This window comes from Abramis brama, assembly GCF_963993115.1.
Source record: "Abramis brama genome assembly, chromosome: 12".
NCBI classification, from domain to species: Eukaryota; Metazoa; Chordata; class Actinopteri; order Cypriniformes; family Leuciscidae; genus Abramis; species Abramis brama.
In genome coordinates, this window is record NC_139974.1 from 7,350,346 (window position 1) to 7,368,979 (window position 18,634).

The window sequence follows — 18,634 nt, forward strand, 5'->3', positions numbered from 1 at the left end:
ATAAGAACCTTCAGGGAGGAAAACAGGTACAGTAGATGTACTTCAGACTGCTCTCTACTGTAACTTTTGAGAGCTGTACTATGTGCTGTTACAACACATACATGTACTGTAGCTGTTGCCCTATACTACTGTTATAAAAAGAAATGTATCAAATTGCCTCACATACAGATAGAGTATTCTGAATGCTTCCATTTTGTAAAAAGGATGTGTTACAGTTATAATCAGTACTTCTATTTTCTAGGACACAGAGACAATGAAATGGAAGAAGCCTGCCAAATATTTCAGTTGATGCGTGCCAGCGGGAATAGGCATGCAAGTGGATTTTACCCCTCTGCCAATATAGTGCCAATATATTGGCAGAGGGGTAAAATCCACTTTGCCAATATAGTGCCAATATAGCCTGTGATGTGGACGAGATTCTCGTATTACTGTAAAACATTTCGGCATTCTGCTGATGAGGCCAAAAACTGCTTACCACATGTTTTCATAAAAAAGAGGAACAATTATTAAGACATAAAACACAACATCTGTTTTCTGGATCACGCCTAAAAGACAGATGCCTAAAACTCTGGTGTCAAAGTATTGGTGTGGACAGAATAAAAAAAATCATCCCACCTTTCACGTAAAAATACTACTCATCAACTGTAATTCATTAGCTTAACTGTTGTTTAGTGACATACACAAAATAACTGTGTATCTATGACTGTGCTGTGAAATGCATATCTTTAAGTGTAATAGTTAGACGAGTTTAGGTCTCGAAGGTAACAGAAAAACAGCAATACTCATTTTTCATGTCGATGTTTCGTAGACATAGCAGAAAGTGTGTCTTATACTGCAAGGTGTGTGGTGACTCCCTTATTTTGTTGCGATTCAGAAGAGATCGTAACAATGTTCTAAAAGAAATATGATTTGTTTAGTCTTAAACACTCTCATGTAGAATGACTGTCATTTAATTCTCTTTATGCTATATTTGTTCATGTTTTCAAAAAATCCTATATGAACATGTTTGACTAAGCTCGGAGACTATAGTTTTTGCAAACTGTACAAAAACAAAAAGAAACAAGATGTAAACAGTGTAATCGACTAGTATATAAAATGTCAATTACAAGCATTCAAAACTGATCACAAGTGGCTTTTCTGTATTTGTTTTAAATGGCTCATGTTGTATTTACTTTTTAGCATGTTGACCTCTAGAATTTACTTTTGTGCAATTTTATCTGCAGGTTTTACCGGAGTGTGGGGCCAGCGTGAGCTTTGGACGAGGACGCACCTACGCCGCCGCTGGTCAAGCCGCCTCTGCACTACGCACCATGGCAATCCTCCAGGTGTTCCAAGCCAAACTCCTCCGCACTATGGACGAGTCGGGACCCGATCCGGACGCCTTCAAGGACCTTCGCAGCGCTACTGACCTTGCACTGCGGTCTACAAAGACCACTGCCCAGGCTATCGGCCACAACATGGCCAGCCTTGTTGTTCTGGAGCGCCACTTATGGCTGAATTTAACTGAGATCAGGGAAGCGGACAGGACCCCCTTCCTCGACTCACTGGTCTCCACGACAGGTCTCTTCGGCCCTTCCGTCAGCCGCTTCACAGAGGCTCAGAAAGCTTCCAGTGCAATGAAGCACTTCCTAATGAAGCGCTCCAGTTCAGCTTCACGGCGCCCCAAGAGTACACCGCAGCCAGAGAAACCAGCGCCGCAGGTTTACCAGCCCTGTCCAGCGGCTGAGACCGGCCAACGCTACAAGCCAGCAAAGCGCTACCCGCTCCCCAAGTGCCAAGGTCCTCGTCCAAAGCTCACGCTGGCCCCACGAGCCTAAGAAGCCGTCCTAGCCGGGGGAAAGAGGGGTTCATGTCAAGTGCATGTTCAAGTGCATGGATGCGGCTTTCTCCCCCCTGAGATAGCGGGGAATGCCTATTCTGAACTACCTCGACGACTGGCTCATACTGACTCAGTCAGAGGAGGAGTCCCATATTCACAGAGCCTGGCTCCTTGGCCATCGCGAAAGCCTCGGACTCAGGGTAAACTTTGCCAAGAGTGTACTGTCCCCCAGCCAACGGATCACATTCATGGGAACAGTTCTTGACTCCGTTCACATGAGAGCATGGCCCACGCCGGGCCGGGCTCTGTCAATTCAGCGGCTCGCTGCGTCATTCAGACTGGGCTCCCGTGTACCCCTCAGAACTTTTCAAAGGGTTTTGGGCCTTATGGCTTCAGCATCATCAGTACTCCAGCTAGGTTTACTGCATATGCGCCCCCTTCAGCTGTAGCTATAATGCCCCAAATTCCAGCCCATGCATGGCGTTCGGGCCTCATAAATATCAGGGTAAACCAGCGCTGTACCAGAGCTCTGGCCCCCTGGAAGGACACCAGCTGGTATCAGCAGGGTGTGAACATGGGTTGGGTTTCAGAGAGGAGGGTTATCTCGATAGACGCTTCCAACCTCGGTTGGGGAGCCCTGTACGAGGGCAGGCCTGCCTCCGGCCTCTGGTTGAGCTCGGAGAAATGCCTACACATAAACTGCCTCGAAATGAGAGCAGTTTTTCTAGCCCTGAAATCCTTCCTCCCATATCTGGCGGGACACCATGTCTTGGTCCGTACGGACAACATGGCGGTGGTATCCTACATAAATCGCCAGGGCGGTCTCGCAACCTGTTCACAATAGCCAAACAGCTACTGTTATGGGCTCATGGCAACTTGCGCTCACTCAGGGCAGCTCACGTGCCGGGCACAATGAACGTGGGGGCAGACATGCTATCTCAGGGCAATGTTCCCCCAGAGGAATGGTCTCTCCACCCCTGGATGGTTCTTTTGTTATGGGAAGTCTTCGGCAAGGCAGAGGTAGACCTCTTCGCCTCAGAAGACAACTCTCATTGCCCAACCTTCTTTTCGAAGAACGACTTGTGGGCCCTTCATGCATGGCCCCTCAACGGGTACCCCAGGACCTCCCAGAAGGTGTCCTGTATACCATATTGGAGGCTAGAGCTCCGTCCACTAGGCGCCTCTACCACTACAAATGGTCAGTGTTCTCCAGCTGGTGTCTAGCTCGGAACCTCGACCCGCATAGTTGTGAAGTACCAATGGTGCTTACATTTCTCCAAGAGCTGTTGGATGCGGGGCGCTCCCCCTACACGCTCAAAGTGTATGTGGCAGCTATTGCAGCTTTTCACTTGCCGGTGGCTGGCTCTTCCTTGGGTAAAAGCGACCTCATCGTTTGCTTCCTTAAAGGAGCCAGGAGACTTAACCCACCTCGACCACCTTCGGTGCCGGCCTGGGACATTTCCCTGGTTCTACGAGCTCTTTAGGGACCTCCCTTCGAGCCACTTCAGTTGGCTGATCTAAGATCCCTCTCTCTTAAAACTGCTCTGCTGTTAACACTAGCGTCAGTTAAAAGAGTTGGGGACTTGCAAGCACTCTCCACGAGCGCTTCCTGTCTTGAGTTCGGGCCCAATGACTCCAAAGTCGTCCTTAAACCAAGACACGGATATGTACCAATGGTGCTCTCAACTCTGTTCAGAGCCCAGGTTATTTCCCTATCAGCTCTTCCCATATTGGAAGAAGATAGCGATGCTCTCACGCTCTGCCCTGTCAGAGCCCTGAGAATTTATCTGGAGCGTTCTGCCTCTTTCAGACAGTCTGAATAGCTCTTTATCTGTTTCGGGGGCCGCACCAAAGGGCTACCGGTCACGAAACTAACACTATCAAGATGGATAGTGGATGCCATCTCTCTGGCCTACACCTCTCTGGGTCTTTCGTGCCCCGAAGACATTTGTGCGGCGGCTGGCTGGTCCGCTCCGTTCACATTTGCAAGATTCTATAACCTAGAGGTTCCCGCCTTGCAGGCACGAGTTCTCTCTATTTAGGACTCTGGCTAGTCTAACCCAGACCTATGTATGAACCAGGTCCCCTCCTGCGGTGGCCTTCATACTCTTTATGTGATGAATATCGTTCTAAGGTCCCGACATTCTGGTCTATTATGATTTAGTTTAGCTATTAAAGAAACACTCCACCGTTTTTTCATATTAAACTATGTTATTAGTTTGATACATACCTCTCTCGTCTCAGTGCATGCACTCAATTGCTCTGGCACGCGGCGACACTTTGATAGCACTTAGCTTAGCCCAGTTCATTCATTAGGGACCAAACAGAGATGAAGTTAGAAGCGACCAAACACCTCCACGTTTTCCCTATTTAAATACAGTTACACGAGTAGTTACATGACCAAGTATGGTGACACAAAATAAAACGTGGTGCTTTTCTAAGCGGGTAAAAAGGATATCTATAATGTATGGCGGAATAGCACTTGGGAGCACTTCAATTCGGCGCAGTAAAAAGTCACGTTGGTTCTAATGACAAAAGTGAGAGGGAGAGGGGAATAGGATTTTTCAGGCGTGACTTTTTACTGCGCCGAGTCGAAGTGCTCCCAAGTGCTATTCCGCCATACATTATAGTTATCCTGGTAGCAGGTAGATAAAAAAAAAACACAATGCCTTGAGGGGAAAGTTTATGTTACATTTCTCCAAATCTCCAGCTGCCGGTAGGGGTGCCAATTTAGGGAACGCTCTTATGTGTTGTATTTGAAGGTAGTCACAAACTTGGAGGTGGAGGACTTGTTGGCAGAAACAGACTCGGTGGAGAAAAACTTACTCTAGACACCTGAAACATGGACACCTCAGAAAAGAGAGGTTGTGTTCACACTGGGATCAGAACAAAACTGAGACAGAGCTGTCCTTTCTGACAGAATGCATAAGATATTCACAAACTCTGGAAAAGTTCTTTCACAAAAATGAATCATATACATCAGAGTCTCTGTCAAACAATGAGAAGCTGCTCATCTTATAAGGGAAACTTCAGACTGCTGTGTGTGTGTCTGTCTGTTACAATATAATATTTTATTAATATAAATACTTTTATTTATTCTTACTTGTAAATGTATTCTATTCTTTAACGCCATCTATTTTATATTTATATTACTGTTTTTTGTTCCTTTACGTTGTTTTGCACTAAAGGCCTTCTAATTTTGCATCGTTTTAATTGTAATTTCAATAGTAGACATACAGCATTGCTGCATATATAAATACAGCTGTATAATGAAAGAAAACAAGTTGAAGTCGAAGAGGACGCAAGTTTTTCTTCCACATCAAATGTGAGTTCATCTGACACCAGTTATGAAGGTAACATGGCCTCTTAAAATAGTAGGCTATTAATATAGCAAAAGTAAAAAGCTGGTTGCACTTGGTGTATGGAGTAATCTACACAAATTTATGAAGCAAGTTTTATTTGAAATAAGTTGCATCTCTTGCAGAGAAACCAAACCAGTCTTTAGCGCCGCAGACATCTCTGAAAAACATAACAACTGTTCCTGCTCGAAAGAGAGAGATCCAGATCTCCAATCTGTGTTACTGGAGAAAGACATGATGAAAGTGGAGATGGAGAAGTGAAGAGTGGAAAATGAGACCCTTCAGCTCAAGAAATGGAAACTTGATGGTGTAGAAACTCTGAAAAAAAAAATCAACAACTACTAAACACACTTAAACATGCCATTTTGAAGTGGAAAGACTGTAATAGTATTTTCTTGTAAAAAGTTCTCCAATAATCTTTGTTTCATTTATAACTTTGAAAAATATTGTTTTATTGAAAATTATATTATTCATTACAGGTGTTTTAGTTTGAGCTTCTTTATACCAACAGTTCAAGTACGTCAAACTATTTTCTCCCGATAGAAGAATAGACGAATCATCCTGACAATGACGCTGAGATTAATCTGAGAGAAACATCAGTCATGATTCACCGAATACAGGGACAAATGTTAATGTGTGAATACAGGAGGAGCTCTGACATCACTGTAGTTCAGAGAGAGATTCAGAGAAAGTGAAACTAACTTGATCAAGTGACTGGACGCCTGAAACAATCAACCTCTTTAAACAACAGAATATTTATTGATCCATTCTTATGGACACATCTGATCCTCACAGGTAAGAGATAGAAATATAAGAGAGATTGTGCTCAACAGGTTTCTAATGGAAGTGATCTGGTTTAGTAGGTTTATGTCAAACTGGAATAAGTTGAACAGAACCAGGTTTAAGCATATCAAATACTCAACTATTTTAGTCGTTTACTGCACTGAAATGGTATCAAAATTGTATTAAAAGTATGTCATTTGATTGGTTGTAAAGCAAAGTTTTGCGTTTCTGTCATTTTGTCACATGACAGAAAGACTAAAGAAACAGGAAGTAAATGTCTGCAGACAGACTGAACACAAATCTGCTAAACTGCAGATGAAAATCACTTTTATAATAAACTAGATTAAAACTACAATTGACTATATAATGTATTTTGAGGAGAGATCTATCTATTTTTATATAAAGATATATATATTTGTTGTTGGAAAACATATCACTTGTACTTTGTACTTTTGTTAATCTAAACAGGAGGTCAAAGTTCAGATTGTTCTATAAGTTCCCTTTCAGCCGCTCACGTTTGACATAGTCGTACGTTACGACTGATTGGGATCACGCTTACTGAGCCTGTCATCTTCGAGTATTGTTAAAACGAGCCAATGCACATTGGCGTGCGTGAATTGCATCACACACTCCGCCCCGCAGCGAGGGTATAAATACGGAAGTGGATGCACGCACCAGTTGTCTTTCACTTCGGAGCCGGGGTCTTCCAAGAGTGTTGTTTTGTACAACGAGCAAGTGTGTCGGTGTTCTTCTGGAAGACTCTCCCAGTGCTGGTGTGTTACAGTGAGTGCAGCGGTGATCGCGAGCTACGGAATCTCTCAACTGCTATTTTAACTGCATTTTTAAAGAGTGTTTGTTGACGGTTGGTTGAGGGCGGAAATAGTGAGTGCTTCACTGAAAAATGTTGCCGCGGTTGTTCCCCTGTGTGCTCCAGCACTGGTGATGGGTCCCATTTCCTGAAAGAGCAACACGGGTGTGTTTGCGTCTTTTTTTTAAGATGCCATTTCATCCATGTGTTTCTGGGTGCGGTAGGGCTCTCTCCCCCTCTGATGGTCAGGATAGATGCATCACGTGTTTGGGCTTACAGCACGCTGAAGCAGCTCTTGCAGAAGACTCATGTTCTCACTGTGGGAACATGGTCATCTCGGTGTTATCCCATGCCCCGCTCTAGTGACGGTCTCGGTTGGATGATTGGTTTCTCGGGGCGGGCCGGGCTGGTTCTCAGCCTGCCGCCCCAGTACCTTTCTTCCCTGAAGTGCATTGAGGAGCTTTCTAGGTCGTGGACGGCACCTTTCTCTGCCAGAAACCGCCTTAGTAGTTCCTCCCCCCTCACTACCCTTGATGGAGGAGCGGCGAAGGGTTACGAGGCTGGAACAGTCTGTCGAGATGCCACTGTGTCCAGCGACCGCTACCTCATGGAAGGGGGATCCTCGTCTCCCCTCTAAGGCCTGTAAGTTCTCGTCCGTCCTTACGGGAAAGGCTTACAAAGCCTGTGGGCAAGGCGATTTTTCTTTGCATCCCATGGCACTGCTTCAGGTCCACCAGGCCCAAGCACTCATGGATATGCCCAAGGGTAGCCAAGACCGTGATGCAACCGACCTCGCCCTCCGTGGCATGAAGGTTGCAGCTTGTGCGATCGATCTGGCGATGTCCACCTTAGTGGTCCAGGAGCACCATCTCTGGCTCAACCTGGCGGATACGAGGGATGCAGACAAGGTTAGATTCCTGGACTCCCCCATTTCACAGGTTGGGCTATTCGGCGACGCAGTGGAGAACTTTGTCCAACAGTTCTCTGCTGCCCAGAAGGCACTACTTCTCTACTTCTAATAAGGAAGTACGACTTGATCGTCAGGTTTCTGAGGGGAGCAAGGAGATCCGTCTTGCGCCCCCTCTATACCTTCTTGGGACTTATCTCTGGTGCTACTGCACTCAGAGACCTCCCCTTGAGTCACTGCAGGCAGCTGAGATAAAAATCCTGTTTTTGAAGAAACAGTTGTCATGTTTGCCTGCACTCATTTTCGGTCAACGAATTGTGCCTGGAATTCCGGCCGGCCTATTCTCACAAATTCGGAGACCCCGGCCTGGATACATGCCCAAGGTTCCTACCTCTCCCTTAAGACGGTGAGCCTGCAAGTGCTGCCCCAGAGGAGGCAGACCCAGCCCTGGCTTTCTCTGTTCCTTCCGCCTTGCGGTTATTAACAGAACAGAATGAAAGCCTCTCAACCTCATCCAGCTCTTGTCTGTTACTGAAACCAGCAGAAGGGAAGGCTGATTCCATGCAAAAGTTGGCCCACTACAATAGTGGTTGGCATCACCTTGGTGTGTTTTTCCCAAGATGCACTGTGTCCACCTGGGCAGTGAGCTCCTCCAAAGAGAGACTGTAGCTCCTTCCTAGGCGTTGATGCTAGGCCTACCACTCATATGCACTGGAACTTGTGCTAGGCTGGGTCCATCTGTTGCGATCCCTATGGTGATCCCATATGTGTATTTCCACAGTACGGCTCCCTCTGGCGAGCCCCTGTCTTCCCTTGGCAGAGCCTTTTCTGCCGTCACTGACCGGTTGCGTCTCCCCCCTGTTATCGGCTGGAGCCACCTCAGTGACATTCCATATGTTGTACTGCCCGCTATTTGCTCAGTCCATATGTGTTATCCTCCACGTTACCTCCCTACGGGCAGGATGTGGCTTCCGCAGCGTATGCCTTCCAAAAATAAGGTAATGCTTTCCCAGTGGTCTTGTGGAACAGCAATGACTTTCCTGGCCTAAGCCCTGTCCTATTTCCGCCTCAATATGCGGGAGGATCAGGAGGCTTTTGTCTAGGCACTGGAGGGTGGCAGCAACTAGTGGCGTTTTAATAGGGATCCCAATCAGTCATAACGTACGACTACGTCTCGTTTACGTATGTAACCCTCGTTCCCTAAAGGAGGGAATGGAGACATAGTCCCGTGGCCACTATTGCTGGACCACCGCTGACCCCGGGCTCTGCTCGGCTCCTCAGGGAAAGAACTGGTGCGTGCGTCCACTTCTGTATTTATACCCGCGCTGCGGGGCGGAGCTCGTTTTAACAATACTCGAAGATGACAGGCTCCCTAAGTGTAATCAGTCGTAACATACGGCTACGTCTCCGTTCACTCCTTCAACCGAGATGTTTCTTACTGAATTTCAAATGATTGTGTTTCCCTCACTATCAATTCTTACATTAATTTTAACCAATTTAATATAAATATTGATTAAATGGTCATGATCAATTTTTTTTTTAATTCTGAAAACTTTCTTATTTAAATAACTTGAATGTCACTTTCTTACAGAGATTAATAAAATTGAAGAGCTGTTTACAAGAGTGAATGAACTGTGCTGTTTGAAATGATTTGACTTGAAATTATATTATAATGAATAAGTAAAAGATATCGAGGTAAGATATCATTTAATACTCAATGACTTAATACAAACTCATTAGGAGCAAATAGGCTTAAATATTTCTTATCAGTCCATTGATTATACAATAACATTTCTTTTCTTGAAAACGAAGAGGAAAGAACAATGGCAGAATCTTCACCAACATCAACAAAAGCAAGAAAAAACAGGAAATGGAGTATTGATACACCTCCATGTAAGTGAGTAAATAAATAAAAAAAAACATGAAGAATGAATTAGTGCATGAATAACTTTCACTCTTCTCATGTAATATTTAATATGTGCAGTTCAGGAGTGTAGGGGAGCGCTGGGCAAAACCTAACACATTTTAGTTTTGGCTCAATTATTAAAAAAATAATTGAGTTAATCCTTTTTTTTTTTACACAGGCAACATACACCATACTACGGAGCCCCTGAAGGGACCTGTGCAAAAATAAAAATAAATATACAGACTATCGCGTGCTCACTGGTTACAATTTCTGACTTTGAGTTAAAGGGCCCTATCTTGCACCCAGCGCAATTGACTTTGTACACCGTGTATCATTCCTATGGAGCGAATTATGTGCCATAATTTAACAAACAAATCCAGCATTTTGCAAACAAACTCAATCTACTTCACAAAGGAAAACTCCACTCGCAAACAAACTCGATCCGCTTTGCAAAGGAAAACTCGACTCGCAAACAAACAGAAAGCAATGTGCAAGCACAAAGGTCAGTTTGAGTGAAAATGCAGTGGAGTTACAAATATGTATTGTGTTTTACAAATATAAATAAATGAGCCAAGATAATACTTCACAAATATATACAAACCATCCTTCAAATTGCATGTAACCTTTGAACAAATACCAAATCTAGTGCATACAAATGCATATCTGTCTGTTATGATTGTGTGACACTTCGCTTTTTATGAGATCTCTCGGCTCGATTTTCTCACAAATGCGTCCAGGCAGATTTTCTCACAAATGCAGTTGAGCAACTTCCTCTTCTAAAACAGTAGATGGCGCTAAACTAGAGGCTAATTTAGCGCTAGTCTCCCAGGAGAAGCACTGATTTGAAACTTGCCTTTGCCTACAGCTGAGGAAAATGACCGGTGAACAGGTGTGTTTCTGTCTTATTTGATCTATAATTAACCTTTTTGAGGTTTTCTCTTGCAAAATGTTTTTTGCCTATCTAGACATAAATCCACATTAGCACTTAGTAGCACTTCATTCTCTCTAGAATCGGGGAATCTAAGCTGAAAGCTCTGCCATCTTGTTGCTTTTTGTCATTTTTTCCTGCATCGGACTCATGTGAAATTACTAAATTAGTGATTGTCTACACTGAACAAATCTATTTCTTTCGTTCTCCATAAATGAATGAGAACATTTCATTTAATTGAAAGGAGGGTCCCACTTATTTATTTATTTAGTTGGAATTCAGTCAGCTTTACTGTTAATGTAATAAAATAATTAATGAACAAAACAAACAATATACAATTGTTTCTTAACTTGCCTGTGACGTATGCCGTGCCCAAATTATTATTTTAGACACACAAATGAAACCCGCCGCTCAATTAAATGAAATGTTCTCATTCATTTATGGAGAACGAAAGAAATAGATTTGTTCAGTGTAGACATAATCACTAATTTAGTAATTTTGCATGAGTCCGATGCAGAAAAAAATGACAAAAAGCAACAAGATGGCAGAGCCTTCAGCTTAGATTCCCCGATTCTAGAGAGAATGAAGTGCTACTAAGTGCTAATGTGGATTTCTGTCTAGATAGGCAATAAACATTTTGCAAGAGAAAACCTCAAAAAGGTTAATTATAGATCAAATAAGACAGAAACACACCCGTTCACCGGTCATTTTCCTCAGCTGTAGGCAAAGGCAAGTTTCAAATCAGTGCTTCTCCTGGGAGACTAGCGCTAAATTAGCCTCTAGTTTAGCGCCATCTACTGTTTTAGAAGAGGAAGTTGCTCAACTGCATTTGTGAGAAAATCTGCCTGGACGCATTTGTGAGAAAATCTGCCTGGACGCATTTGTGAGAAAATCGAGCCGAGAGATCTCATAAAAAGCGAAGTGTCACACAATCATAACAGACAGATATGCATTTGTATGCACTAGATTTGGTATTTGTTCAAAGGTTACATGCAATTTGAAGAATGGTTTGTATATATTTGTGAAGTATTATCTTGGCTCATTTATTTATATTTGTAAAACACAATACATATTTGTAACTCCACTGCATTTTCACTCAAACTGACCTTTGTGCTTGCACATTGCTTTCTGTTTGTTTGCGAGTCGAGTTTTCCTTTGCAAAGCGGATCGAGTTTGTTTGCGAGTGGAGTTTTCCTTTGCGAAGTAGATTGAGTTTGTTTGCAAAATGCTGGATTTGTTTGTTATAATTATGGCACATAATTCGCTCCATACATTCCTATTTTGCACCTATTTTGTAAATTAGGGAATGAACTTGCGCTCCTGGAGGCGGTTGAACACGCAATAATTTTCTCGTGCACACGCTAAAGTCTGTAAATTTTCATTTTTGCAAAGGTTCCTTCAGGGGCAAATTTATTATTATTAATAATAACAGTAATAATAAAAACGAGCTCAAAATCACATTTTAAAGGGTTTATTGCATGAAAAACAGGCTTTTTAATAAAAAACAATTGATCAATGCATAGTAAACAAATACTTTGACATTTAAATTCCAACACTGTTTGTGAAAGTCCAACAAAGTTAATGTGGCAAAATAAATATAGAAATAAATACTCAAACCTGAAAAGCTGTGTGTCTCCTTGTTTTCATTTCATTATCGTTGTACACTTGGTGGTTTAGTTGTAACACTGTGCTAACCCCGCTGTGTAAAAAATATTTTAAGCCTAGCTAACAGTTGCTAAGAGTTTCTGATATGTTTCAAAATGGTGCTATGTTTTAGCCAACAAGACAGTGATTAAGGTAATTTAAAGGTAGATTTGGTGACGTACACACCCATCTCAGAAACCGAAAAAAACGTATGATGAAAAAATATACTTGCATGGTGTAAAAACACTCTTTGTCCAGTATCTTCACGAAATCTTATCAAAACTTTCCACAAATCCGCGGGAGACTGTCTTCTGGCAGCGAGAGAAAATAAGCAGAAACACAACCTGCTTGACCCTGACTAACTATGTAAAAGGTCTGTGTTACATTTAACCCCGCGTTAGGTTGTGCCCCGCACTCCCCTACAGTAGCAAAATCATTTAAAATCAATGTTTCAAATCAATATTGCTCCTTCGTGTATTTATTTATTTGGTACAGTAAGTGGTCATGTAATGAGCTTCACATTAGGGTTGTAAGTTTATTGGTCCAAATGAGGGTTTCCGCTAATATGGGTGAAGGTCTCTGCACGTTACTGTCTTTCCTTTTACGCAACACAACAAGATTAAACAAGATTACATTTTCTCATATGTATTTACTCGTTATTTCATCTGACTCCATAAATGAAAAAGGTTTTAATGATATCTGAGCATCATTAAATGTGAGCGAATGTTTGATTTTTCTTTTTAACTCTTTAAGTATATTTTACTCATTCAGATTAGGAAACTATGTCATTCAGAGGTCCTCACGTCTTCTGTTTAAACGCGGGTCTCACGTTCACAAGCTCACCGAACAGAGGTAAATGCTATATACCTGAGTTTAGTCGCATGCACGCTTACACAATCAAAGATACTTTGGTAAAGCCCCCATGGAATTGCATACACTTGTATTTAACCTAACGTTTACTTCAGTAGAGGTATGGCCACTACTACAGATAAGTCAGCCAACTTTACTTCTCTTGTAATAGCTTTGGATTGGCCATGCCGTGATTTCCCACATACACTTTTCTAAAGTAACATTAAATAATAAAATAAAAAAACAGAGGTAAGACACAACCAGATTTAGGTTGGTCAAGCAGCATGTTTGCTGCCCTTAACAGAAATTCACTTCTTGTCTTTGCAAACCAAGTACACTTGAATTAATGCCAAATATTAGTCATCACTAATCTGACACAAAACTTGCGGTAACATACGAATCCGTTTAATCTACTTGGGAAAACAAGTTCAGAGTCAGTCAGAATAAAATCATGTGTTTACAATTGATTATGTCAGGTAAATGTATCATGCAAATTTCATAATCAGTTCAAAGATAATAAATACAAAACATCAAATGCTCTGGAATAAAGAGAGAAGATGCGAACCTGACATTATAAAATACATGCTGCGGAGTGCCTGCATATCAGCATCACGGGCTAATTCAAGTTACAAATCAAGAGAGTTACAATCAAGTTACAAAAAACAGCTGGCTCCGTCCTGTTTTCCCTGGCTCACGGGTTATTTCCAAGGCCCACCTGCCCGCCTTTAAAGACTCAGTGCTGTTCAAACTTGAAGTTTGTAATCTTAATGTGGAGGAACTCACCAACCTCTTTGACTTTACTTGTACGGAGATACTTGACTCTGTTGCTCCACTGAGGGAGAAACGCACTAAAGCGATAACAGAACCTTGGCTAAATGACCATCCGCTCTCTCAGACGTGCCTGCAGAACAGCTGAGAGAAAGTGGAAAAAGGACAAACTTCAAGTGTCATTTCAAATTTTAAAGGATACATTATATAAATACCAGGGAGCAGATAAATCTGCTAAAACTCATTTTTTATCTCACCTGGTTGCTAATAACACCCAGAGGCCTCAGGTTCTTTTTAAAGTGTTTAACTCTCTTGTTAACCCTTGTGAAACTGACTGTGCTGTGCAATCCACATTGTTGTGTGAAAACTTCCTGATACACTTCATAGATAAAATTGCTGGCCTGAGTTTTTCATCCCCTGCTTTTACCAGTGACCCCTCTGTCCCTCCTTTATGCCCAGCTGTCTTCCAGCAGTTTGAGCCAGTTACATTACATGTTCTCTCTGACATAGTTAAGCAGCTTCGTCCTGCAAACTGCCTTTTGGACAGTACCCCTCCCCGCCTACTCAAAGATGTTTTTAACACTGTTGGGTCCAGTATTTTATCTTTGGTTAACGCATCTCTCAGCCTAGGGTGTGTTCCAGCTGCTTTTAAACATGCTGTTGTACAACCACTCTTAAAAAAGAATAATCTGGATCCTTCAGTTTTGTATAATTTTAGACCTATTTCTAAACTTCCCTTTTATCTAAAGTATTGGAGAAGGTAGTTTTGAATCAACTTCAATCATTTTTAGATGATTTTAGTATTTATGAAAAGTTCCAGTCTGGTTTTAAACCCCGCCACAGTACTGAAACTGCCCTTCTAAGAGTCTATAACAACCTTCTCTTAGCGGTTGACTCAGGAAAATCTGCTGTTTTAGTGCTCTTAGATTTGACTTCTGCCTTTGACACTGTCAACCACTCTATCCTCTTCCCGACTCAAACAAAGAGTTGGTATTATGGGCATGGCCCTAAAATGGTTTGAATCTCATTTGTCAGATAGAAGTTTTGCTGTCCACCTTGGGAATTGCTCTTCTTCTGCTGCCCCTCCTTCTTGTGGGGTCCCCCAAGGCTCCATTTTGGGACCCATGCTCTTTTCTCTGTATATGCTGCCCTTAGGGTCCATTTTTAAAAAAACATAACATTTATTTCCACTGTTTTGCAGATGATGTACAAATCTATTTGCCTGTAAAAAAAAACAATGAGAAGGACACTGTCCAGCCTTTATTGAACTGCTTGAGTGATTTCAAAATTTGGTTGAATCAGACTTTTCTCTGTCTCAATGATAATAAGACTGAAATTGTTGTGTTTGGTCGTGCGGTACATTTTAGTCCCTGTGTAGATGCTCTTGGTACTTTAGGTTCCCATATTCAACCTTTTACCAAGAATTTGGGTGTGATTTTTGACAGTGCTTTTAAATTTGATAAACAGATTTGTTCTGTTGTTAAAACTAGCTTCTTCCAGCTGAGACTTTTGGCTAAGGTCAAGCCCTACCTGCTACGCAAAGACTTTGAAAGAGTCATACATGCTTTTATTACGTCCCGTTTAGACTACTGTAACTCTTTGTATGTTGATTTGGATCAGTCATCCCTCCGTCGGTTACAGTTAGTCCAGAACGCAGCAGCTCGACTTTTAATCGGGACCAAAAAGCGCGACAGTATTACACCGGTTTTGGCCACGCTTCACTGGCTTCCTGTTGGTTTCAGGATTGAATTTAAAATTGTATTAATTGTTTACAAAATCTTAAATGGGTTGTCGCCTTCATATTTATCGGAGCTTTTACATGTCCACACATCTGTCAAAGCACTGAGGTCTTCCGATCAGATGCTCCTCAATGTGCCCAGTGTCATGATCCTGGTATCCTTCTCTTACACTCTTCCTCCCTCTTCTGGTCACACTCATTATTTCATCCTTCCATGCACACACATCCTCATTCATTATCCCATTCATCCTCAGCTGTTCCTCATCACCTCATCTCTACACTCTCTCTACCCACCTGATTCTCACCTTCTCTGATTAGACTCTCTATTTCTAGGCTTTCCTTTCCTTTGTTCTTTGTCAGATTATTGCCGAATGTTACGTACCTGTTTGCCAGCTTTTCCAGCCCCTGTCTTGTCCTGTCCTGTCCTGTCCTGTCCTGTCCTGTCCTGTCCTGTCCTGTCCTGTCCTGTCCTGTCCTGTCCTGTCCTGTCCTGTCTGGTGCGTGTTCCTGACTAACTGCATTGTTATCTCGCCTCTGCTCTGTCCAACCTCCAGCTACGTGAGTGGTCCACGGTTTGGCGTTCCCGTGCTCTCAACGGACCCAGCCTCTCTCTCTACCTCCGGGGTTTTCCCGTTGCCGGTCCAGACCGTGTATTTCTGTTGCATTACTGCTGAGAGACTTTCTGTTCCCTTTGGCTGAGATTATCTTCTGTTGGATTTAATACTGAGAGACTTTCTGTTGGATTTTCATGCCTAGCGGCCATCTGTGTTCTTTACCTGAACTGTGTCTCAACCATTAAAAATTGTCAAATTGCCTTCTGCTTTTGGGTCCTCTCTCCTTACTCGTGACACCCAGATCCAGGTTAAAAAACAAAGATGACCGAGCCTTTGCAGTGGCTGCTCCAAAACTCTGGAATAGTCTTGTAAGAAAAGCTTGGACCATTGAAACATTCAAGTCCTTGCTTAAGACCCATTATTATGCAGTGGCTTTCAATTCAAGTTGAGCTTTGATATCTTGACCTTTTTTCTAATGTTGATTATTTTGTATTGTATATTGTGTATTGTTTGTGTATATTATCTCTTTGATTTTGGACCTTGTTAAGCACTTTGGTCAACTATGGTTGTTTTTAAATGTGCTATATAAATAAATTGAGATTGAGACAAATTGCCACAAACCTTCTTCAGCATCTCCCTAATACTCAGACCAAGGCAGAAACAGTTCACAGTGGGAATTTGCATTAATCACCGCCCTAGACTTATGGCTCGTTTCCACTGAGCGGCAGAGCTGGACAGTAATGGAGTACATTTACTTGAGTACTTGAGTACAGTACTTAAGTACAATTTTGAGGGATCTGTACTTTACTCGAGTATCATTTTTGGGGACTACTCATGACTTTACTCAAGTACATTTGAGAGGCAAATATTGTATTCTTTACTCCACTACATTTCTATCCATAACTGTGAGTACCAGTTACTTCTAAAAAAAAAAAAAAAAAAAAGAATTGCGGAAACCCTCAATTTGTTGTTTCCCTCTCAAATGTGATTGGATTGTGCAGGCGCCACTGATTGGGACAGCCTATCAGCAATCACCTTCAGCTTTCCGCCAAAGTCAACTCCATGATCAGATTTAGGTAAGAGACGAAACCATGGACGAAACAATGGATGAAGACGCAGCAGGTCCATCCCGGGAGTGATATTTTTTTTTTCCCAGGACGGTAGGGGAAGACTCATGCATATTCATTAGGGAAGTCATCCCTGATTGGTCTTAACCCCAGTGACGGGTAGGTTTAGGGGCGGGTTTAGGGAGGTCATAAGACCCCCAGTGACGGGTAGGTTTAGGGGTGGGGTTAGGGGTAGGTCATCAGACCAATCAGGGATGACTTCCCTAATGAATATTCATGAGTCTTCCCCTACCATCCTGGGAAAAAAAATATCGCATCCCGGGAATGTGCCAACCCGTGGCCCCACCTCGCCAGACTATTTCAATTTTCTGAACAAGTTAATGATAGTTTTCGCTTCAAGTGTTTGCTGTGTTTACCAATGTAAGCACTGTGGCAGTAGTAATGCAATATTTAGAAAATGTACTCTTGTACTCTTGATGCTCAAGTACTTTTAAAAACCAGTACTTTAGTACTTTTACTTGAGTAGACATCTGACTGTAGTACTTTTACTTGTACTTGAGTAAAATTTAGCAAGGGGTATCTGTACTTTTACTCAAGTAATGTAGCTGTGTACTCTGTCCGCCTCTGCTGAGCGGTACAGTACGGTACGGTTCGGGTCGGTAAACCATGAATCGGCTAGCGTTTCCACTGGCAACAGTACCCTTACTTGATAGGCGTGGTGTAGCCTATGCCGGAAAGAAGCGATCAACGTCATTTTCGCGCGAAGAAGAAAGCGACATAAACAACAATGGATGACATAAAGCAGATCTTGTTCTTGCTTCTCGGCATGTTTGTCACAAGAAGCCAAGCGCCGACATTAGGCGTTTCTCAATAGCAAGTACGCAAAGTTCGGACTTGCCAAGTCCAGCTCAGGAGAATGACTCCCGAGGACACGAGTCCGGTAATTCTGCAAATGGAACAGCGCGTTCTTCAAAGCGTCACTCAGCTCGCACTGCTACTCCGGTTATCTCTGTATGTACATTTTAGGCAACAATAAAACGAAATATGTTATAAAACACCACACTGCCTCTTTACGTTTTCATTTAAAGAAATCTTAAACATTATAGCCACACAAATGTGGTTCAGGCAACGCGTATTGATTATATTCACTGCATGTAACGTTAGCCTATTTATTACAAATATATATATATATTTAACACAACCCTGCCTCTTTTTGTTTAAATTTTAAAAAATATTAAACTTATTAATATGGTTCAGACAATATGTGCATTTGTACTAGTCTCTGATCATCTTCACTGGAATAAAATTACAAAAAAATTACAAAACTAAACCATGTCTCTTTTAAAAAAAAAAAAATTCAGTTTTATCAATAATAGCCATTATAAAAGTATAAGTAAAAATTACAAGAAGCTATACAACAAGAAATAAAGCAAACAATTCAGTCAAACATTCAATGTCAGCGCTCTAGTCTAACGTTACAACGGTAAAGTTAAATAGCCTAAAT

General features: G+C 42.2%; 1 protein-coding gene across 2 annotated transcripts in view; it reads left to right on the forward strand.

Annotated features, from left to right (window-relative positions):
* Positions 1-5,859: 5,859 nt before the first annotated feature.
* The window catches only part of LOC311093378 (E3 ubiquitin-protein ligase TRIM39-like), a 60,754-nt gene continuing 47,979 nt past the window's right edge, over positions 5,860-18,634 (forward strand). Inside the window, exons 1-3 of one of the 2 annotated variants that reach the window (XM_084130727.1) lie at positions 5,864-5,973; positions 9,268-9,371; positions 9,489-9,569. In XM_084130727.1, the coding sequence (XP_083986853.1) occupies positions 9,500-9,569 (70 nt within the window). In that variant the 5' untranslated portion in view covers positions 5,864-5,973; positions 9,268-9,371; positions 9,489-9,499. Of the gene's footprint in view, positions 5,974-9,267; positions 9,372-9,488; positions 9,570-18,634 lie in introns of both variants that reach the window. The other variant, XM_084130729.1, reaches the window with a different exon arrangement.